At 44.3% G+C, this 23,945-nt stretch overlaps 1 protein-coding gene across 1 annotated transcript; it reads left to right on the forward strand.

Annotated features, from left to right (window-relative positions):
* The first annotated feature begins 200 nt into the window (after positions 1-200).
* Positions 201-23,927, forward strand: HEATR4 (HEAT repeat containing 4). The gene is made up of 14 exons (XM_008699951.2): positions 201-1,207; positions 2,813-3,003; positions 4,207-4,347; positions 9,007-9,210; positions 10,706-10,849; positions 14,005-14,184; positions 15,584-15,744; positions 16,389-16,493; positions 18,457-18,575; positions 19,270-19,450; positions 19,987-20,056; positions 21,305-21,494; positions 22,385-22,463; positions 23,200-23,927. The coding sequence occupies exons 1-14, from the start codon at positions 267-269 to the stop codon at positions 23,449-23,451; spliced, it is 2,958 nt and encodes a 985-aa protein (XP_008698173.2). The 5' UTR covers positions 201-266; the 3' UTR covers positions 23,452-23,927.
* The last annotated feature ends 18 nt before the right edge of the window (positions 23,928-23,945 follow it).

Raw genomic sequence — 23,945 nt, forward strand, 5'->3', positions numbered from 1 at the left:
GTAATCCCTCATAAGAAGAGGAGGGGTTGAGCTTTGGGGACAAACGGGAGAATTGGAAGCAAGGGGCTGATACAAGGAATATTTAGAATGTTGCACCATTTCTTTCTTTTGTTCTTCTAACTCATGTGGCTTCTCCCCACGCCCCTGCCCCCCACTCCCCCATCTGTCTTCCCATTTCTTTCCTTTCTGTACTGCTACAGGCTACCGATTTCTACTGACTTAGAGCTCTCACCAGTTCCTTCCATTCCCTCAACAGATACCTGGTCATGCCTCCAAGCCCTGTACCTGGACCAGGCAGTGTGGAAGGAAGCTTTTGCTGGGAAACAATGACCAGAACCCAACAGGGAAAGACTCTTCTTTCCCACCATTTCCATCAGTCACTCCCCCCACGGCTGGGATGGGGCATGAATTTTCCCCACCCAAAACCAGGAAATGAGGAGCGTGCCTCCTTGTCCAGTGTACCTCCAGTCTTCCACTTTAGCCCACATCGCTGTGCACACCTCAAGAACCAATATTTGCAAAAGGCCGCTACAAACCTTACCTTCTCTCAGGAGGTGGTATGGCAGCGAGGGCTTCCCAGCGTCCCTTACAGCCAGTACAACTTCGACCATCTCTACAATGTAGACCACATCATCCAGCCTCCCCAGATCAGCAGGGCCCGATGTGAGAAACCCACTGGCTTCAAGTTCTTGCGTTCTTCAGGTCCCGCGGCAAGGGTCACCTCCCAGGCTGTGAAGACAGAAAGGTCTGCCAATCTTAAGAAGCAGCTGAAGGAATCAAAGCCAGCAAGTGTGGTCCAGGAAAAATCTTGCCCTCTCATCCCTCATTCCCGCAGGGATCCAGACATGCTGGGTCTGTCACTTTCTCCAGATGTGAAACTGGAGGAGAGGGAAGCCTGGCTGCCACCTCCTGAGAAGGAGGCCAGAGCCTGGGAAGCCATCGTGCTGGAAAAGCTGAACAAGCGCACCGCCCGATGGATCCAGAGCAAACGGCCCCTGAGGCCTGGGGTCCCCCCCAGCAAGTGGCAGGGCTTCTTGCGCCAGCAGTACGACTGGAGCCACATCCGGGATGAGCTTACTTCCACCAGTGACCTGGAGCTACTGAAACGGCTGGAGGAAGAAGAAACAGCAGAATTTGAGGATGAAAGTGTTATCCTGCCACCCCAGGAGAGACAGAAGCCGGAGCTGCTGCTTCCTGTTTATTATAGGTACACTGGCTGGGGCCTCAGGCACACTGTGAGAATCCTTGGGTCCCCTTTCAGGACTCCTGGGTTGTTTCACATTCCTTATTTCAGAACACACTGTCCCACCCACCTCTAGTGTTCTCCACTGCCAGCTTGTTCCCTACGATCTCCTTAAAGTAAGGTGCTCAACCAGGTACTTCTGACATCCTGAGTTGAATAATTCTTTGTTGGGGGGGCTGTCTTGTACCTTGTAGGATGTTTAGCAGCACCCCACTGGATGCCAGCAGCATTCTCCAGTTGTGACAACCAAAGATGTCTTCAGACATTGACACATTCCCTTTAAGGGACCAAAATCACTCCTGGTTGAGAACCACTGCCTTTAAAGGGATCAGTTCTTTTTTTTTTTTTTTTTTTAAGATTTTATTTATTTATTTGACAGAGATAGAGACAGCCAGCGAGAGAGGGAACACAAGCAGGGGGAGTGGGAGAGGAAGAAGCAGGCTCCCAGCGGAGGAGCCCGATGTGGGGCTCGATCCCATAACGCCAGGATCACGCCCTGAGCCGAAGGCAGACGCTTAACCGCTGTGCCACCCAGGTGCCCCTAAAGGGATCAGTTCTTGGCCTTTCCTAGCAGACTGAGCTATTTTGCTACCTAGGTGCTCTCAGAAATGTATTCATATTGAGAGTGAGAAGGCAGAGACCTCAAGGCTCTGAGGTTCGGTTCTGTCTCACTTTGAATAAGGAGGCAACGTGTCAGTGACTCAGAAACTGACTGGCAGCCAGACAGAGAACTAAACAACGTGAGGGCTGATTACCGCATATTTCTTGGAGTGCTTCCTTCTCATTTGTAGCTAGAGGGAAGACCAGAGCTATTATAATATCTGATTCCCAAAAGTAAACTAAAAGTTAAGTGGATCCATTTATTGGACAAACATAAACTGCCTTCCTCCTCCTTGCCAGGTGCTCTGCAAAGTGCTGGGAATACAATGTAAACGAGAGACATGGACCCTTTAAGGAGCTTATGATCTATTCAATGGGGTTGACAGACATTAAATAACCACACACATGATAAAGTGAAGTGATGTAGGAATTGGTTCCCTTCCCCTCAAGTCCATGCAACCTCTAAGGGAATCATATTAAAAAAAGGTACTGCTGGGGGGGGGGCACCTGGGTGGCTCAGTCTTTAAACGTTTGCCTTTGGCTCAGGGCGGGATCCCAGAGTCCTGGGATCAAGCCCCACATCGGGCTCCCTGCTCCACTGGGAGCCTACTTCCTCTCCCACTCCCCCTGCTTGTGTTCCCTCTCTTGCTGGCTGTCTCTCTCTGTCAAATACATAAATAAAATCTTAAAGAAAAAACTTCCTAAGCTATTAAAAAAAAAAAGTGACTGTACTGTTGGGAGCCTGACCACTCTACCATGCTGCCCAGTGGCTGCAGGAGTGGCTCCACTGGAAGAAGGTGGCTGCAGAGAGGCCCTTCTGGCGGGTCTGAATGTTCATTTGGCACTTTGGTAGCAAGGCCAATAGTTAAACATAGGTGGTTTCCAGATGCTCATATGGGTCTGAAGGAAGGCCAGAGGTCCATGTCCTACTTCCTATCTTTCACTTTTCCCCCTCTCCCTCCTGCTAAGATTGCCCAATTACCTGCCACAAGTGCAGACAGCTGAAACAATGCCTGGCAACAATGAGACTGCTGAGGATATCAAAGGAAAGAAGAACCTCTGTCAGCCCCCAAAGCAGAGCCACTTCCGGCAGGTGAATCCTCAAGCTGGAAAGTTTGCTTACTCCACAGACAACATCTTCGAACAGGAGATATACTTTGGTAATAGAGCTGGGGTGCTGTGCTGGGGGCTGAGGCGGACATGGAGCAGGGAGGTGGAAGGCAGCCGGGGAATGAAATAGTCACGGGTGTGGATAAGTGGCCCTAGATGACCAAGGGGTTCCGGGCAACATCCCCTTGTGACTAGCTCAGGGAGGTTCTTTTGGCAGGGGGCAGGCAGGTATCTGGTGGGGAGGAATCTGTTCTCCCTCCCCCTTGCTCTATCCCTTTATCTCACTAAGGAGGTTGTGGAGTGTGGGGTTGTAAAGCAAACAAGATTTGGCTTGGAGAACAACTACTCTTCTCTGCTCTTCTCTTCTCTGCTCTTCTCCTTTCTCTCCCTTTGAGATATTTAAGGTGCTATGTTAGAAAAAAATCACACGCTTTGGAGTCTGGAGAGGATCCGGTGTAAGCCCCTCCCTACTAACTTTAGCAAATTATATAATCCCTCTGAACCTTTTTTGTAAAATGATATTAACAAAAATGCACTTAAGGGGCGCCTGGGTGGCTCAGTCAGTTAAGTGTCTGCCTTCAGCTCAGAGTCCTGGGATCGAGCCCCATGTCAAACTCCCTGCCCAGCCGGGAGTCTGCTTCTCCCCCTCGCCCTTGCTCATGCTCTCTCTCACTATCTTGCTTTCTCTCTCTCAAATAAATAAAATCTTAAAAAAGAAAAAAAAAAGCACTTCAAGGAAAGAATAGACAGGAAAGCATCTATAATGCTTCTTGCTCAATGCTCAATAAATGTCCACTACCTTCCCCTTCCATCTTGCTACCCTTTCTATGCCTGGGATTCCAAGATACACGATCTAGGTCTGCATGTTCCAAGCTGTTTTTCCTTGCCCCCATCTTGTTCCTAAACTGTCAACTGAAAGTGTTCTTAAATGTTTAAAAGAGTTATTCAGATGCAGTTATTTATGACTAATAAGAAATGAATTAGATAACCCCTTTATTGGGACGTAGCTTTTCATAGGGGACAATGCCTTCAAGTTAAGACAGGTTCTGCCTTGGCTTCCAAGCCTCTCTGAGACCACCAGCTCCTATTTCCAAGCAATAGTCAAGGATGCCCCAACATCATGGTAATTCATGAGTGTTTGGGGCTGAAGAGTAAGGCAAAAGGAAATTGGGTCTGATCCTGGTGACTGAAAACCCAGCAAGAGAGGAAGGAGGGTGGTACTAGGGACTCCTTATGTCTTTATCTGTTCACAGATCGAGTCCGGATCATCCACCAGGTTGGTGCGAGGAGAGACCACATTTTCCTGGAAAATCTCAATTGCTACAAGAAGCAGCTGTCTAAAGTCTTCCCTGAGACCCCAGAAAGGTGGACTTCCCAGCCAGTTCCTGAAGCACGTAAGCAGGAAGTGGGTAATAGGGGTGATGAGGAAAGTGTGCTGTTTTTTTTTTTTTTTTAAGATTTATTTATTTTAGAGAGAGAGAGCGCGTGCGTGCGCATGTGAGCGTGTGCACAAGCAGGGGGACGAGGCAGAGGGAGAGGATCTCAAAGTAGACTCCCTGCTGAATGCAGAGCCCCAAGCGGGGCTCGATCTCAAGACCCTGAGATCATGACCTGAGTGGAAATCAAGAGTCAGACACTTAACCCACTGAGCCACCCAGGTACTCCAGAAATGGAGCTATTTCTTTAAGGACCCTGTTTTATAGGCGGGGCATCACCGGTATGTAGGGGAGTCCCTTCCTACTAACTAAAAATCAACTCATAAAATTATAAAACACTAACTTTAACTAAGGAGAGCACTTGTGGAACAACCATTCAGTTGAAATCAGATCAAACTTAGGTGTAATCAAGAGATTTATGGCCGGTAATTACCAATGAGGCAGATCCCATCTTCTTCCCATGCTTCCAGGGGAAATACATCAAACCCTTAATCCAGCACTCTGCCTTGTCCCTTTGGGCTGGTTCTACCTTCCCATTCCATTCTCAGGCCCATACCTGCCTCAGGTACTAGGGTTATCCTCTGTTCTAAATTTCTGTTTTATAAGCATATCATTCTTAATTCTGTAAGAGGGACAGATAGAGGGAAGGGAGATGGCCAAGAAATGAACTTATAAAACAAAAAGTGCCCATCCTCCAAGAGACTATTCTTCCATGTCCCATGACTTTTCTTTGCCGTGTCACTGTTCCAGTGGGCCCCCTTGTATGCAGAAACTAATGGTACTAGTGGAGAAAACACCCCAGCAAAGCCTTGGATTGGGTCTAGGCAAGTCACCTTCTGGGCTTCACCTGCTTCATAGAGCTGAGACTCTGATCATTCCTACAGCAAGGCACTTGGGATATACTTATTGATTTTGTGATATTTATTGATACTAGGTGACTTTGTGAATGCATTTTATAAACCATTAAGCGCTCAATCTCAAGGAATTATTATTAGTATACTACCTTCCCCACAAGGCAACTCTATTGTGTATGCCCCACCCACCCCAGAACAGGCAATTCCACAAAGACAGAAGGTTGACCAGCAGTTGCTAGGGGAAGGGAGGAATCGGCACAGGGTTTCTTCTTGGGGTGATAAAAATATCCTAAAATTAGACATTGTGATAGTTGTACAACTCTGTGAATATACTAAAAACCACTGAATTGTATACATTTCAAAAGAATGAATTTTATAGTATGTGAATTCTACCTCACATCTATTATAAAAAACAAATCCCCCTGCTGAATTCAGCTGCCTCACCACCTGTCTCACTGGCTTCACAGACACTTTTCCCCTACTGTGCTAGATGCCCACCCTCTTTCCCCCAGAACATACAACATTTAACAAACAGAAGTTGTAGAATCTTTCCCAAACTTTTTTTAAATAGTATTTGAAATTGGGGGGGCCTGGCTGGCCCAGTTGGTGGGAGTGTGTGACTCTTAATCTCAGAGTCAGGAGTTCAAGCCCCACGTTGGGTGTGGAGCCTCCTTAAAAAATTAAATAGGGGCGCCTGGGTGCCTCAGTCCTTCAGCATCTGACTTCAGCTCAGGTCTGATCTTGGGGTCCTGGGATAGAGCCCCATGTTGGTCTCCCTGCTCAGTGGAGAGGCTGCTTCTCCCTCTCCCTCTGCTTCTCTCCCCTGCTCGTGCTCTCTGTCTCTCTCAAATAAATAACCTTTAAAAATATAAATATTTGAGGGACGCCTGGGTGGCTCAGTCAGTTGAGCATCTTGCCTTTGGCTCGGGTTGTGATCCCGAGGTCCTGGCATTGAGTCCCACGTCGGGCTTTCTGCTCAGCGGGGAGCCTGCTTCTCCCTCTGCCTGCCGCTCCCCTGCTTGTGCTCTCTCTCACAAATAAATAAATAAAATATTTTTTAAAAAATTTGAAATTGATCTGGGAGAAGTCAAGTCAGAATAGTAACATAGACACACCATCTTATAACTAATTCACTCATCGTCTCATCCAGGAAATACTAGGTATGAAAGAACCTAAAAAAGATAAAAAAGGGGGGGGGGGATTTTCCTGGAGTTAGGAGGTGTGGGTAGATTTTTTTTTTACTCTCCATTTTGATTGAATTGAAAAATTTAGATGATGATTTCCTTAAAATGAGGAAAATTCTCAAGATACAAAGTGTACTTCTTGCTACCTAGCCTTAATTTCCCCCAAGTTGTGATATAAAACACTCTAGTATACCCAGATCGTGACAGTTCTATAGTAAGCAGAGGTCTTATGGTACAAAGTGAAAGGCACCATTTGTTTCTGCTGACAAAGCATACTGTGCCTTTTATCCCGTAGAAAGCCAAAGGGTTGTGTGTGTGCTCCCTTCAGAGGACTTTTTTTTTTTTTTTTTTTTTTAAAGATTTTATTCATTTATTCGACAGAGATAGAGACAGCCAGCTAGAGAGGGAACACAAGCAGGGGGAGTGGGAGAGGAAGAAGCAGGCTCATAGCGGAAGAGCCTGATGTGGGGCTCGATCCCAGAACACCGGGATCACGCCCTGAGCCGAAGGCAGACGCTCAACCGCTGTGCCACCCAGGCGCCCCCCTTCAGAGGACTTTTGATGTGGAATGTGGCTAGTGGATGTTTATACCTGCCTAGAACTCAAGGACTGGAAGTAAAATTAATGTTGGTAGTTGTACATGTTTATTCCCACACAGGTTAAATACCAGAGACTCAAGGCTTTCTCACCACATCCTTTTTTAACTCCCTGAGCAGGGGGATATAGGAGGAAAGGGACTAGACTAACCCAGCCTCTTCTCACTTCTGTGGGAGGGATTTCAAGCAGGCTGAGAGGAGAGAAATGGGGGAGTATCATAGTATCGACTCACTGGGAGCTGACCTGTCCAGAGGTGGTTCTGCCTCTCTAGCTGCATACCCTATACTGCAAAGGAAGCCAGCCCTCAACAGGGTGACGGAGCTCCCCCAGCATGACCAAGCTGGAGGAGAACCATTCGGAGGGTATGGTCTGAATGGCATCTGAGCTAAACTGCCCTGGAGTCTCACAGACTCTTTTTACATTAGAAGAAAGAAATGGTATTGCCTTTCTTGCTCAGGGGAAAGAACAGATGTAGAACAAATCTAAACACGTTAGTTAGAATGAAACCTTGGAAGAAACACACACCTTTGGTAGTGACAGATTAGAGCATGAGACTGATAAGCAACGCCATAGATCATGAACTTGATTATCTGGAAATGTGTTTATATTTTTTGCCTTCTCCACACAACTGCTCTTCATAGGAAGAGGCTTTCTGAATCTGACACCAGGGAGACCACGAGGTCTAGAAAACATAACTATAACTGGTTTTTATATTAACAACTATAACTGTATTTTTATAATATGTTCTTCTGTCCTCAAATTTCAAGCTGTTGTCATAATGAGGAAAAACTCAGAGATGCTAAAATCTTTCAAACTTAGCAGTTTGTAGCAGCATTCCTCCTCCCAAATTAAAAACATTAAAAAGAAACATAAAAAGTCAGTACCTGGGGGCTCCTGGGTGGCACAGCGGTTAAGCGTCTGCCTTCGGCTCAGGGCGTGATCCTGGCGTTATGGGATCGAGCCCCACATCAGGCTCTTCCGCTATGAGCCTGCTTCTTCCTCTCCCACTCCCCCTGCTTGTGTTCCCTCTCTCGCTGGCTGTCTCTATCTCTGTCAAATAAATAAGTAAAATCTTTAAAAAAAAAAAAAAAAGTCAGTACCTGGCTGGCTCAGTCAGAACATGTGACTCTTGATCTTGGTCCTGTGAGTTCGAGCCCCGTGTTGGCTGTAGAGATTACTTACAAATATATAAACTTAAAAAAAAAAAAAAAAAAAAGATTTGAGAGAGTGTGTGTACACAGGCAGGGGGAGGGGCAGAGGGAGAGAGAATCCTCAAGTGACTCCCTGCTGGGCACCCCAGGACCCTGAGATCATGACCTGAGCCAAAATCAAGAGTCAGCCACTTAACTGAGCCACCCAGGTGCCCCAATAAATAAATAAACTTAAAAAAAAGAAAAGAAAACCTAATAAACTAGGAATGGACAGTTACACTACTCTAAATTGCAATATATCAGATATTGAATTTTGAGCAAAACCTTATTACATATAGGGCGCCTGGGTAGCGCAGTCGTTAAAGCGTCTGCCTTCGGCTCAGGGCGTGATCCCGGCGTTCCGGGATCGAGTCCCACATCGGGCTCCTCCGCTAGGAGCCTGCTTCTTCCTCTCTCACTCGCCTGCTGTGTTCCCTCTCTTGCTGGCTGTCTCTCTGTCACATAAATAAATAAAATCTTTAAAAAAAAAAAAAAAAAAACCTTATTACATATAAACAAATTTTGTTCTTAAAGATTAAATGTATAAAACGGTTTATACAATCTCAGCACCACCACCCCCCCCCCACATCACGGCTTTATCATGTCTGTCATCCAGACTTTTCCTAACTCCGTCTGGGACTTGTACTTAGTTCCCTGTATAATTTTGGGAACGTTTGTTCTCAGGAGTTTTGTCTTGCCTTGGTGTTGGTCAGGAGTAGGATGTAATGCTAGCTGGGAACACAGGGCCCAGGGCAGTGGGGTCAGACTGCCTCACACTGCCATACTGCACAGCCTGCAGGCCTGTGAAAGGAGCCCCGCGCTGGACAGCTCTGCCCACTCCAGTCAAGGATCTGCTGCTCCAGGTGGGTGAGGAGGATGTTGCCATTAAAACCAGGAGACTGAAGAAGCACGAAGAGTCACTGAAGGAGGATGTGACTTGGGAACTGGAGGTCCTGCAGAGGATGCTGCAGGAATGGAAGACTGCCTGGGCTCTGAGTGAGTGAAGGGGCAGGGGTGGGGCCGGAGATGTTAGTAAACATTTGAGGGAGGAGGTTCTTCCCTTGGACTCGTGTTCTATGAAAATCCATCCCTCTCTTGTGAAAACACAAATCTGGTTACCTCATCAAGGTGTCACTAGAGAAGAGCTTTTCACACAATGATAGTTGACAGATATCTGGAGGCTTTTTGCATAGGTGGGTTTAACTTCAGTAATATGTATACACTCACTACACCGAGGAGTCTTCACAGACAGGGACTCTGTCTTACAGCCTCTGAAACTTTGTGCTCAATAAATGATGCATGAAGGGAAGGATGAAATATGCTGCCCAAGCAATGGAAATGTAGTGATCAAAAGAAACTGTAGCTGGCTGTGGTATAAACAATGCCGCTCCAAAGTTCATATGTGGAGCTGGGATTCTCATCTATCCACTCTGCCTTTGGCAATATGGGAGTAGAAGGCTGAGTGCCTGGGGCAGAGAAAGGGCCTCGCCAGGACTGTTTAAAGCTGTAAGATCTGAGGACTCAGGGCTGCTGGCTTGCAGAACATGAGACTAGTTTAGTGCAGGACAAACAGAGGCAGTCCATCGCATATACTGGATCAGATGAACAAAAAAGGGCTGAAAGATTTTCTGAGTAAAACCCACTAGAAGGAACTCTGAAATGAAAGCTTGACACCTACAAAGAGAGAAATTAGTAATAAAATGAGGAAGATCTCAAAAGCCAGATGGAAGAGACCTCAAAGGCAACCTAATGATAACCACAGTCATTAACAGTTGCGTCCTTAGTATCTTGCCAGGCATTTTGTTAAATACTTTGTCCAGTTAACGCATTTAATACTCAAAGTAACTCAATATGGTAGGTTCTAGTACCATTCCCATTTTATAAATGAGCAATATTAAGCTCAGAGAGGTTAAGTTACTTATCCAAGGTCACACAGCTAATAACGGTGATTCCAAACCAGGTATGCCTGACAACAAAGTACCCTTTTTTTTTTTTTTAAAGATTTTATTTATTTATTCAGCAGAGATAGAGACAGCCAGCGAGAGAGGGAACACAAGCAGGGGGAGTGGGAGAGGAAGAAGCAGGCTCATAGCAGAGGAGCCTGATGTGGGGCTCGATCCCATAACGCCGGGATCACGCCCTGAGCCGAAGGCAGACGCTTTAACCGCTGTGCCACCCAGGCGCCCCCAAAGTACCCTTAATCACTGTTTTATCACCCCCTTTTATTTCCCAAATGGTAACAATGAAGAGTTATTTAAGCAAAGAGAGACAGAATATAAGATGGGATGGGGGAGGGGGGACACGTAGCAGTGTTTGGGAACTCCCCAACAGGGTACATGGATCATCAGAGAAATAACTTCCCAAAGGACCCCATATCCCTGGGGCCCTTTATTTTTCTGAGCTAATGTTTTGCTTGAATTGTGCTAAGAGGAAGGGGCCTGTCTAACCCTAACCAGACGGTTTTCCTCTCATTTTCTTCTCTGCGGCATAGTCATCGAGTGGCACCATGAGACGATAGAGGGCCTGCTGCGGGGCTTGGTGGACGTACACGATGACGTTCGGATCCAAGCCATCATCACATGTGCCACAGCTGCTTTAGAACGGCCCCGGATTGTCACTAGCCAGGGGGACTCAAGTGAGAACCAGAACTTAACTGCTTGAGAATATAAGCAACTCATACAGCTGTAGACAATGATAACTGGTGTGGACCTTTGAGCTTATCTGAGATCATTTTAGAATCAAAACCAAGGCCCAGAGCCTGGCCTTAATATACATAGCTTATCAGCAAGAGATGAAATTAAAATTCCTGACTTCTGGTCCAGTGCTTTAGGCACTACATTTCATTATCTTTTGTTTGCTCAGTAGCTTCAAGGAAGTTCACATTGTTCCACCCCGAGAGATCCTATTTGTAATAGCCCCAAATTATATATACTGTGTGTGTGTGTGTGTGTGTGTGTGTGTGTGTGTGTGTGTATATATATATATATACACACACACACATTTCCCCTCCTATTTTAGCCCTTCTTTTGACAGCACATCTGAAACCCGAACTGAACTAATCACCCTCACCCATAGACCCCTCCCCAAGTTCCAAACGTCCATCAGCAGCCCCACAATCCATCTAGTTTCTGAGCCAGGGCCCTGGGAGTCATCCTGGACAAACCCTTCCTCTTCCCATAACCAAATAACCAACAGATTCTACTGATTCTGCTTCCCTCTTTGTGTATTCATCAGTCAACAGAGGAGTATAAGAGGTAATTCCCTTCCCCCAAAATTCCCAGTCCCAGTCCCACCCTGTGCCACTCCCCAGGGTAACCAATGTTCAGTTTGGCATTTCACATCTTTCTCAATGGTTTTGGAAATAATATGCCAACATACATGTAGGCTTTTCTATTTATTATAAAAATGAGTGTTGAATTTTTCCAGTCATTTTCTATTTTCTCTCCTTTAATTTGTGTATATGATGAATTCTGTTGTTAAATTCTTAGAAATTAGAATCTAATAGATTATATTATTCTTTTATTACTCCACTGGGTTTGATTTGTTGATATTTTAGAATGTTTTACTACATTTGTAAGTGGAATGAATAATTTATTTTTGTTAAGTTTTAGTTTTTGCTAGCTTTATAAAATGAATTAAGGACTTAGCCATCCTTTCCAATGGTCTTTAATCTTTTGGAAAAGAAATGTCAATAGCTTTTCTTTTTACTAGCAGTAAGTAGTTAAGGAAAATGTCCCATCAACAATAGCCAGAACCGTAATCTGAGGAGGCAGTTTAACAAGACATAGAGCCCAGATGATGAAAACTATCAAGTGCAATTGAAAGGACATGAAACCAACTGGCTTACTTATTTCTCAGATGCCCTCAGATACCTTTTATGTGAAGCCTGGGCTAATGCTTTTTCCATTCTGCTGCTGGTAGCATCCTAACAATATTCTGTCCTAATATGTATCACTCTATCTTAACATTCCGTTTACTCTTCTGCTATTCCTACCAGATAAGGAATTCCTTAATGGCAGGGACCAATATTACTTCTAGAAAAGTGTCATGTTTTTAAAGTTTCATTTATTTCCTAGCTACTGAGTTCCAGATGTGGGCATTTTTGCTACAAGTTTTCGAACTTGCTGCCCCATCTGCCAGAAAACTCTTTCATTTCTCTTTATCTGATTAACTTCTATACTTGTCCTTTAATTTTCAGCTATCGCCTCCTCTGAGTTTTCCCTGCCTTATCATCCAGACATTGTTCATTGTCCCCGCTATATGCTTCCACATATATACTTTTTTTTTGTACATAAGCTCTACGCCCAACATGGGGTTTGAACTTGTGACCCCGAAAATCAAGAGTTACATGCTCTTCCAACTGAGCCAGCCAGGTGGCCCCCACATATATACATTTTTTATTATAACTGCTTATTTCCTTGGGTATTAATTGGATGATATATTTGCAGTGCCTGGCACAGAGAAAACCTTCAATAGGCAGCCACAGATATTATCTTATCCCCAATCCACATACATACAAAGAACACTTGTCTGCCCCCAGAATTATGTCTTCATGTAATCCCTTTCACATGTCTTAGGTGTCTAGATTTTAACCTTTGTCTTCTTTCCCATACCTTCCCTAAGAAAAGTGTCTTACTCATTACTGCTTGAAATACTCATTTGTCTTCTACATATTCCCATAAAATACACCTATTCCCATCTAGCCTGTTCCTAACAAATGGCATAGCAGCCCACAGCAATAATAAGACAGATTAGAAATCCTAAAATCTTAGTCATAGATCCGGCTCTGCCACTTCTTGAGGAGTCAGTTAGCCTACGTGAGCTTCAAATTCCTTCTCTCTAAAATGAGGATAATTGTGGACAAAAGGTAAACAGACCCTTTCCCCTTCTACTTGAGAATTTGAGCTTTAGTTAAAATGCCTACTTGTTGCCCTGATCTTTATAGGCAACATAGCTTATAGTAGACATGAACTCTGATAAATCACATCTGGACTGGGAAAACTGTAAGTGAAATAGAAATGCCTTAAGGAGGTGCCATCTCCTGGGCATCCACGAGTGCCATGACTTCTAATAGGCCCTGGGACTAGATCTATGGACTTGTTATAAGACATACTCAACTCCTGTGGACCATAGCACATGTCCCCAGAAGCCTCTGTGGAATGCTGCCCAAAGTGCCTCGAGAACTCTGGCCAGAAGGAATACCTGATGCTGCCCTGTTGGCAAACTGTGTCCTATCCTAGATCCTTCGGAAGATTGGTGCTTTGTGTGGTCTGTGAGTCTTGTGAGTCTGACTGTTTCGATCTAAAAAGACTCCTGAAATGACATATTTCAGGTGAGCTCTGCGGTTAATGCCTGCCTTGCCTATTTCAATGAGGACTGTCAGACTGAATGAGAAAATGAATATGAAAACACTATAAATGGCAAAGCACCATCTAAGTATAATTGCTATTATCATTAAGAATATAAAAATATGTATGGTAAATAGGTTGATTTTCATCACTAAAACTAGTGGTGAAGGTTGCCATAGTCTAGCTGGAAACCTCCTGTGGCTTGAATGCAGCTCTTTAGAGGCCAGGTGATCAAGGATGGGGAACAGGCATACCCAGCACAGAAGTGAGCCACAGAAGCCTGCCCATTGCAGAGGCTCAGCTAAACTCCAATTACATTAACTAGCAGTAAGCACCGGCAACTGAGACTGAGGTCGACCGCTATGTGGCTATGGGAAAGAAACTGTTCAGGTAAAAATCAAAGGGGCTAGCACCCTCTTACCTGGTTCTCTTTTGGTCACAGACAAGGAGACTGCGAAAGCCCCATCTGTCCGGGACTTGCCAGAGGTTCTACAGCCCGCCCTGAAGGCTGCTCTTTGGGACAAAAATGCCAACGTGCGGATGGCGGCGGCACTATGCCAATATGCCATACAGTCGCATAATCCCCTTGCCCGGGACATAATGCATAGTGTCCTTTTGAAGGGTGAGTAACTCCTTGTCACTTCTGACCTAGGAGTATGGGTTAAAGACAGGACATCTCACCGTCAGCTTTTCCTAATCCTTTCTTCTCTGATATCATGCTCTGTGAGGTCTACTGTATTGGGGGATTTGGGTTTATGTTCATCAACATCCAGAGATAGTGCTTCCTAGGTACTTTTACAAAATAGGTGCACTGCCACCTAGTGGCACCTGGGTGGCTAAGTGTTTCACAGATGCATTTGCCTAGACATCTGCCCCCGTTCACACAAATTTGAGAAAGCAAGCAAGTGAAAGCGAGGTGGGGGAGGGAGGAGTGGACAGAGGGAGAGGGGGAATCTTAAGCATGCTTTACACCCAGTGTGGAGCCCGACATGGGGCTTGATCTCACGACCCTGAGATCATGACCTGAGCTGAAATCAAGAGTTGGATGCCTAACCAACTGAACCACCCAGGTGTCCCACAAACTCACTTAAAAAAAAAAAAAATTGATTTATACATGTATGTATGTAATCTCTACACCCAGCATGGGGCTCAAAATCACAACTCCAAGATCATGGTCTTCTGACTGAGTCAGCCAAGTGCTCCACACAGATTTACTTTTAATTTAAAAAGATGATGTAACAATATTAAAGAATACTTTCTGAAAATTAAATCACCACTTGAACACATCATGCTTCCATCTGCACATTAACTTACTAGCATCATCCACACTGTTGGGAGTAATACAAGCAAGAAAGTTGTCAGGTGCCCAACGTGCCTGGCTGCTCTCTGAAAGAGTACCTGTTCCTTCCCGTCCTGGGGGCACTGGAGAGATGGGCAGACAAGGATAACTGGCTGACTGGTTTGGCCTTCTGCATATAGACCCTCAACAACTTAATCCACCTGTCTTAAGAAAGTCTCCACTCCAGGGGTGCCTGGGTAGCTCAGTCGGTTAAGCCTCTGCCTTCAGCTCAGGTCATGATCCCAGCGTCCTGGAATTAAGCCCCACAATGAGCTACCTGCTCAGGGGGATTCTGCTTCTCCCTCTGCCCCTCCCCCCTGCTTGCATGCTCTCTCTTGACTTCTCTCTCTCAAATAAATAAATAAAATCTTAAAAAAAGAAAAGAGTCTCCACTCCAGGCTTCCCAACCTCTAGGGAAAGGAACAACTGTATCTCTCACCCAGGACATAAGGGCCTACTGCTGTTATCCAACAAGAGCCTTTTAGGATTCGACTTTACAGGTTAAGATTTTCAATCTATATTTAAAACCTTTATATGATCCATTTAAATACAGGCTTTGTCTTCTATACTGAGTGGGGCACAGGGGAGTAAGATACCAGGCAGGTAACAGCGTTGGGTATCAACCCTGAGGCTGTTCTCTCTGCAGGGAGAACAGATAGCTATTTTTCACCCCACCCGACAGGTAATAGCGTGGACAGCTGGGCTGCAGCTCAGTGCTTGGCTCTGGAAGGTGCTGCCACATACCCCGTGATTAAGAGGATCCTCCAGCAGCTGTTTAATAAGAAGAATGACGACACTGAGCACCAGTCTTGTATGCTCCTGAGCCATCTCAGTGAGAAGACAGTATGTATTCATTACAGGGTCAGAGAAAGAAACCAAGTTATGGGGAACATTTGAGTCTGAGGTCAGTTCATGTAAAGAATCAAAAATGCAGGTGGTTGAGTAAGGTGGTAAGTATAGTTAAAAGACTGGACTAAGTGTTTGGGTGAACTGGGGTATAGAGGTGGGTATAGAAGGAAAAGAGACACCAGCCACCTGAGACAAAGGTGAGAGAAGTGGGTTGCAGATGGTTTCTGTGTATGCAAGAAGAGTTGTGATATGTAGAATTTGTTTCTGCCAGTTTACCATTGAAAACTGCACAGACCTACAAATGTGTTTACTTTCAGTAGAAATGTGAAACTCACAGATTGAGGCATATACAAATCATCTTAGGAGTAAAGATAGTTAAAGAGAGGGCCCTGGGAGTTTTCTGCTCAGGTTACTAAATCTGTATTTTGTTCCCTGATTTATGATTCCAAAGTCAGTTGGCTCAGATAGAAGAGTGCCCCGTATCTTGTAAAGCCACNCTTTCCTTTGCTAGGGATGGGCATCTTATGTACTTGTGACATTAATTAGGCTGAATGCCATGTTAGGATTCAACACTTCTTTAACGCTCCAGCATCTCTAAAAGTTATCAGGAATATCCACGTAAGTCTTCCATTCCTCAGACCCTGATACACACCATGCTTGCTGTGGAGCTGAACAGCTACCAGTGGAAGGACCGGATCGTAGCCTGCCGGGTTCTCTCACAGATCGGCGGGAATGTCAGTTTGGTAAGCCTTCTGTGTTTCCAGGACAGAAAGTCTAAGCAAAAGGAGGCTGGGGAGCCCTTCCACTTTTTGCTGCTATTCAGTATTCCATTCTTACCAAGCAGATCTTTGTCTCTACCTTGCTACCTTAGTCCTAACCCAGAATTATCTCATATGCCAACATGTCTTTCTGACTCAAGGCACTTGCTTCTTAGCATGGTGGCAGTTCACCAGTTGTAACTCATCACAATGAAATAAGCAAAAAAAACCCTAGGAGAATTTAGAAAATTTTATAGTACTTTGACATTGCCTTAACATGAATGTACTGTATAAGTACCAGCCAGTGACATTCCTCACTGACCCCCCCCCCCCCCCCAAAACTGATCCTTCATCAGATGGTTTGAGAAGCACTGACTTAAACTACCCAACACCCCAACCATACTAGTGTCTGTTGGCTCTGAGTGTTCAGCACATAGAGAAGGTATAAAACACAGTCCCTACTTTCCCACGTTATAGTTGTTATAACGATACTAACATACACAAATGATTCAAGAACAAATGATAAGTGTACGGTACACTCTTATAACTTTCTTTAGAGAGAGACATTAGTGTAGGCTGAAACTATCAGAGTTTTGGGAAGGAGTGTGGAACAGCTGGGCAAGACTTGGATGGAACTGAAGAGGGACTTCCAGGTGGAGGAAACCCTGACCATTATTTGAGCTTTCACCTGACCTGCTTCTTGCCATTATTTTCTAATCATCTTCAGCTGTCCAGATGGGGCGTTTCCCTTCTTCCTATGTGCCACTGTATCTTTTCCTTGTAACACTCAGTACCTCTAAAATGGCCCAGACCACCGCCATTCCCATGAGAAGTTAACACCCTCCACCCTTGGACCCTCACATTTTGAGTGGAAAGCACAAAATCTGGTGATTCAGTATAATCATCTGAAGACATTTTAGTCTGGGTTAATTCTGCCCTATTGCCATGGACCCTTCCTCTAAAGTCCTGACCAGCAGCACAGGCATCACCTGGGAGCTTGTGAGAAGGGCAGAATCTCACCTCGGTCTCACTCAATCGGAATCTGGATTTGAACAACATCTGACTCATTTGCACATTCACCTCCTTAGCACTTGTCACTCAGGACTGCCAACTGAAAGAAAGACATGCAGAGCAGGCAGGGGACTCATCTGGCAAAGATGAGAACTTCACATCAGGTTGCTGGGATGAAAGAAAGGCACTATGTCCATCAGTCCTTCACTCATTCAGTAAGCAGTGTCTGACCACATCCTACATGCTCGCACTATGCCAGCATTGCATATGCAAAAATACTGTCTTTTCTTGGTAAATGTTATAAATAGCAATAAGAGAGGCAGCTGTAAAGCATTATTGGGATTTCCTATGCTTACAGAGGGCAGAGGAGAGTTCACAGAGATGCTTTCTGAGAGAAACCCTAAGAGAGTAAGGAAGCATTCCAGCACGTAGGGGTAGAAAAGAGGTGTTCCGGGCAGGGAGAATAGCTTGGGTACATTGGCACAATCATGAACTACAACTGTAGTAATCTTGGTCTCTTCCCTTCTGAATGAAGTACTAATATATAGGGTGGCCAACTGTCCTGGTTTGTCCAGGACATAAGACTTTCAGTGCTAAACCCAGAAAAGTCCCAGGCAAACTGGGATGAGTATCACTCTATTAGTGTATAACTGTCAAATGTTAAGTCCTTCAAGTACAGATAACGTTGGTCCCGACAGAGTATAGCAGTTTAAAGCATAAGCTTAGAGAACAGACTGGGTGTTGAGTCCTGGCTCTAGCATCCAACCGGTTAACCTTGAGCAAGTAAACCGAACCCTCCATTTTGTCATCTGTAAATGGTAATCTGCTTTATTGGATTGTTTGGGAGGATTAAGTGATAGGCAAAAACACCTGGCACAGTACCAAGCACAAAACTGACACTCGATAAATGGCAGCTAATTATTACTCCTATTTGTAGGATATGAAACATAAGTTGATCCAGATGATGCTGAGGGACTGGAATAAGGAAGTAAGACACGCAGCTGCCCAAGCTCTGGGGCGAATGAGCTTTGGTAAAGAGCTGCACAACACCATCAGGTAAGACCTAGTTAACATGAACTCAGTGAAAACGTTTCTATTCTTAAGGGTTCAGGGAGCCTGGGATCCAGCCAGCCAACATCTATTGTGCTGCTTTGTATGGTCAGCATTGTACTGGGTCCCACTGCAGGATTATTTTAAAAATAAAAAATTACCAGTCCCTATAGACACTAACAATGTGGCTAAGGAAAGACTCGGAGTGTCCATTAGGTGTTAAGCACTGTTTTGGATGTTTGAGTTCAAAAGTATGACATGATTCTGATTATGTAGGCAAGATACACAAATGCTTAGTAAGGTCAACTTTCATGGAGGATGGATTAGACTGCATAGGCAGAGAGAAGGAAAGACATTCCAGGCTGGGAGCCAAATACAAATACAAAAATGAGAGTGGCACACGTGAGGACAGTGAAGAGAACTTGACTATAACAAGAGGTACACGAAAGTTTCCTTTACTGAGCCATTCAACATAGCTTAGTGCCCAGCACATGCTAGTAATAGGGGTTGAAGTTAAGTAAGACAGTTGAGATCTCTCCCCAGTGAAACTTAACCTCATGAGCAGAAGGCTGACTAGGAAAGGGTGGGAATGGGTAATGGAGAGCCTTCAGAGGTTAGATTTTATCTTGAGGGCATTAGTGGGGGTGGTGGTGGGAATGCCAAAAGTTTGAGGGAAAATAAAAGCACTTGTGCCTTCCAGAGTCAAGCTGAGTCAAGGAAATTTCCAGGAGCGTGTGGAAGCTCTCTCCCTGATCGGTGGGCTCAAGCTCATGACTGCCAGGCTTCTCCCAAGTTTCCTGAACTGCTTCTCTGATGACTTCATGGCAGTTCGGCGGGCAGCCTGTTTGGCAGCAGGCGCCCTGCAGATCCGCGATAAGCTGGTGAGTCAAAGAAACACATTCCCATCTTACCTGATTAACCCGAAGAGGGCATTACCCTGAGCTTCCCTTGTTGTGCATACTACACTCACCATTCTGTGGACACACAGAATGGAAGATCAGAACCAGGAAGGTGAGGGGGTAGACTGGCCACATGAATGAGTCAGGACCACATTAGGTCCCAGCCAGCCCAGACTTAACTCTAGAGCACATCCTTGAATCCTGTCCTCACCTCAGTTACTCCAGTGAATGGAGTTATAATCCCTAGTTATTAGGGGAAAACCTGATTGGAGGTGTTCTAAAGAAGCCTGTATGACCACAGAACTGCAGGCTGAGGAAAATCAATCTAGATAGGAGATAATTCAGTTAATACACTATGTGTGCAGGCTAGTAATTCAGCTGCCAGCTCATCTGTCACTAGAACTGATAGAAGCCAATTTTTCAGTGATAGCACATTTTAGAGATAAGAGGGGTCCCTGTCTCTGGTTTACTCTTGCTCTGATCCTCTCTTCTCAACACTGCTTTTGTATTCATACCAGGTCCTTGAGTGCCTTTCGAATCTGATACAGAGGGATCCTTACTGGAAAATCAAGGCTTTTGCCATTCAAGGTAATATGGGAGTGGCCCCAGCTTTTCAAGCTCAAATGCCTTCCCACATGCTAGTATAAATCCCCAGACTCTCTCTAGGAAGGGGACAGAATGTAGGGGAAGGGATGGTTACACCTCAGAACTTCTTGCCTGAGAAATTGAAGATTATTTTCTTCTTTCTTTCATTAAGGATCCTAAGTCTAGGTTTACATCAAACTTGTTAAGGCAAAGGGTGAAGAAGACAGTTCCTGCCAACAGAATTAGTACTAAGTTCTAAGTAGGTATCCATTACTGGATACACTTGCTCTGGAGGTTTGTTTTTTTGTTTTTTTAAAAGATTTTAGTTATTCATTTGACAGAGAGAGAGACAGCCAGCATGAGAGGGAACACAAGCAGGGGGAGTGGGAGAAGAAGCAGCAGGCTCCCAGCCGAGCAGGGAGCCCAATGCGGGGCTCAATCCCAGGACTCTGGGATCATGCCCTGAGCCAAAGGCAGACGCTTAACGACTGAGCCACTCAGGCACCCCATGGAGGTTTCAACTATAAGACTCTGTAAAAGACCAGATTTAAGACTGCTGCATACTTCAAACCCTGCCCTCAAACCTTCCTAGTTTCTTTGTAAGGATTTTTGGCATTGCTTCTCTCATTGACCATCTTTGCTTTAGGTAAACCTGTTAAGTAATTGTGTCTCCTTTCCCATTATCTTGCCTTGACTAGGCTGGTCTTCTGAGATAACTGTCCCATATCTCATCCCTACATAAATAAGTAAATTAGTGTATTCTCGGGCACCTGGGTGGCTCAGATGGTTAAGTGTCTGCCTTCGACTCAGGTCATGATCTCAGGGTCCTGAGATCGAGTCCCACGTTTGGCTCCCTGCTCAGTGGGGAGCCTCCTTCCTCTGCCTGCTGCTCTCTCTGCTTGTGCACTCTCTCTCTGGCATATAAATAAATAAAATCTTTAATAAAATAAAATAAAAATTAGTGTATTCTCACATCTTAATGGGCAAGGTTGGAATGGATCCTCCCTCCTCATCCCCAGAGGAATTCTTTGGAGATGTCCTACTCTAACCCATCCCTAAAATTCTAATGATAATTGTCATCCAAAAGAGAAAATACTAACAAACTAGTTTAATATTTGCAATACTTAATTTAGCAGGCAGCTATCTACATATTATTACTGTTATTTGTTAATAAGGCCATTTCCGGATGTTAGAATATGGCCAACTCCATCTTAAGTGACCGTGCAACATGCTGCCCTCTAATCTCTGCAGCTTTGGGTCAGATTGGCCAAGTGAGTCCCCAGCTAACAGACCTCCTGCTCTGGGCCATCCATTATGAAGAGTCACCAGGTGTTCGACTAGAAGCTTGCCGTAGCATCCTAGCCCTCAATCTTCAAGGGGACCGAGTCAGGGACACCTTCCTAGATGTGCTGCTCCTAGAGAACCATGAGGCTGTTCTAAAGTAAGCTCTAAACCTGATTCCTGCCACTACCTCTTGTACTGCCAACTCTCCCATCCTTGTTAACACAATATATCCCTGCCTTTCCAGGATGCCTAATGGCTGTAAAAGTACAGGCTCACCTGTGCCATTCACCCACCTACCTAAGTGGGTAACAGAAAAACTGGCCTAAAGTAAATGGAAAGTCAGGTCATGTAGTTCACATACCCGTTCTCTGTCCCAGGTGGTTTTAAATGATTCATTTATTCAGCTAACATTTATCAAGTGCCTACTGTGATGACAAGCTTTAGAGTCAAAAAGAACAGAGTTTGAATCCCAGCTCAGGCATACACTAGCTCTGTGAACACGGGTAAGTTACTTAAACTTTCTGAGCTCATTTTTTCAGACATCAAATGCAGATAATAGTCTGCTTAATGGCTCTGTGGTGATGATTAAAGAGAGGACATGTTAGGTATCCACCATAAAAGTGTTCAATAAATGGTACCATTAGTATCTTCAAATATATCATCTAAAAAACTACATAACATCTTTATAAGCTAAGCATCATACCATTTTTGCAGATAAGGCTTAGCAAAACCACAGTCAGGATTGGAATTTAGGATTCTTGATTGATTCCTACTCCTCTATTTTCCACCCTTATGTTTTTTTTTTTTTAATAAGAACAATCTGGGGCACCTGGGTGACTCAGCTGGTTAAGCATCTGACTCCTGATTTCAGCTCACGTCATTATCTCAGGGTCATTGGACTGAGCCCTGGGTCAGGCTCCGTGCTGGGTGTAGAGCCTGCTTAGAATTCTCTCTCCCTCTCCTTCTGCCCTTCCCACCCCCAACTTTCTAAATTAAAAAAAAAAAAAAAAAAAAAGAATGATCTAAGAAGTTCCTTTTATCTTTCAGGGAAATTCACCAGGCAATGAAGATACTCAACTTAGAAAATGAAGGAAACCAAGAAATGCTTCAGGAGATCAAGAACAGGGTAAGTGCAAGCTATGTTTTCAAGAGAAAATTCAGGGCTCTTAAGAGTTCCTCAGACCCTTTTCTCCATCACAGGAATACTTTCTACAACCACACAGGCACCATATTTTCTGAAGATACAAAACATTTATGCAAGATCAGATTATAAAATCCTAGTAAAGAGACAGTAAAAACAATAATCCTATTAGCCCTATCAAGTAACCCTCAAAATGGGTTGTTTCCAAAATACTTATTTTTCCTTCCCTTCCCATTTTCTCCCCACCATCAACTAAACCCAAGTTGTTCTTTTTTATAAGTAGACCTAGAGAAGGAATGAGTGACTGGAGTTAGCCCCCCTTGATTTTTTCCTTTTTAACTTTCCTTAATCCCTAACCTGGGGTTTTACCAAAGGAATGCTCTAGCTGAACAGGTGGTTCTAATTTTTCAAAGTTGTTAGATGAGATGAAGAAATAGAGGGACAAAGACTTCAAAAATGTAAGATTCTTTCTTCATATAATTCACAAAACCAGCTTCACACCAAGCAAGCATTTCTAAGCAGGTTTCTTTCATCACGCCCAAAAAGCTGAAGTAGATTTTTCATTAACGGGTGTAAAAAATGTCCAACCTACAGCAGAAGTATGCTGAGGCATTGTACCACCTAACACCAACAAGCACAATGCAGTAAGTTACTTTATTAATGGTTTTGGATGATTTGCAGCCTAATACAGTTGTTTTTTTCAACATTTCTTCTGATCTAGATTCAAACACTAAGCCAAAAGGACTTGCTGACACAGAAAATATTCAGGATGGAGAGGGTCATAGCAAAAGTGAAGGAAGAAACAAAACGTGTTTACTTGCAACCCAAGGAGGGGCAAAACCCACTGAAACTCCATACTTTTCTACAAGAAACTTTTCAGGGTAGGTTTCCAAGGGGCGAGTCATATGTCTTGACTCCTTTAAGCCTCTTCTGGTATCTGGACATTTGGGGAGTTTCGTTTCTAGCCCTGTAGGATTAGGCAGGAAAGGCTGCTACCTTTCGTTTTTGGCCACCATTCTCTCAGTCCTTTTATTTTATTTTTTTCCTGCCTGCTCCCTGGCTTTTATTTATTTGCTATTTTGTCCCTTAAAAAAAAAAAAAAAAAAGAATGAGGTAGTTCTAATTGAATGGATTTGAAAATTAGGTCAAAAAATGAGAGGTCAGGAAAACAAGGGTATAAAACAAAACAAAAACTACTGTTAGGTTTAAGCATCCAAACAAAGCCTTTTAAGTTTAACTTTTAATAGCAATTATCTCTGGAAAGTGGGGCTGGAGAGAGAGCTATCACTTTATGTACATCCACGCTTTCGCAACTTAAAAAAAACTTCATAAAGTTCTCAACCTTATATAACTGCAGCTGTCAGTTATGGTGATAGGCTCTTAAAGTTCCAGACACAACCTAAATGAAGTGCAGACATCAAGCTGCACCAAAATATACTTACAGAATCTGTGTGCCCAAGGTGTAGC

The sequence above is a fragment of the Ursus maritimus genome, unplaced genomic scaffold (genome assembly GCF_017311325.1).
Source record: "Ursus maritimus isolate PB19 unplaced genomic scaffold, ASM1731132v1 scaffold_25, whole genome shotgun sequence".
NCBI classification, from domain to species: Eukaryota; Metazoa; Chordata; class Mammalia; order Carnivora; family Ursidae; genus Ursus; species Ursus maritimus.

Bases quoted from the DNA above. Each gene is read 5' to 3' on its own strand.
- HEATR4 (XM_008699951.2), top strand. From the start codon at position 267: ATGCCTCCAAGCCCTGTACCTGGACCAGGCAGTGTGGAAGGAAGCTTT. The intron at 1,208-2,812 runs GTACACTGGCTG...CCTCCTGCTAAG, and splicing joins CTGCTTCCTGTTTATTATAG to ATTGCCCAATTACCTGCCAC. The intron at 18,576-19,269 runs GTAAGACCTAGT...TGTGCCTTCCAG, and splicing joins GAGCTGCACAACACCATCAG to AGTCAAGCTGAGTCAAGGAA.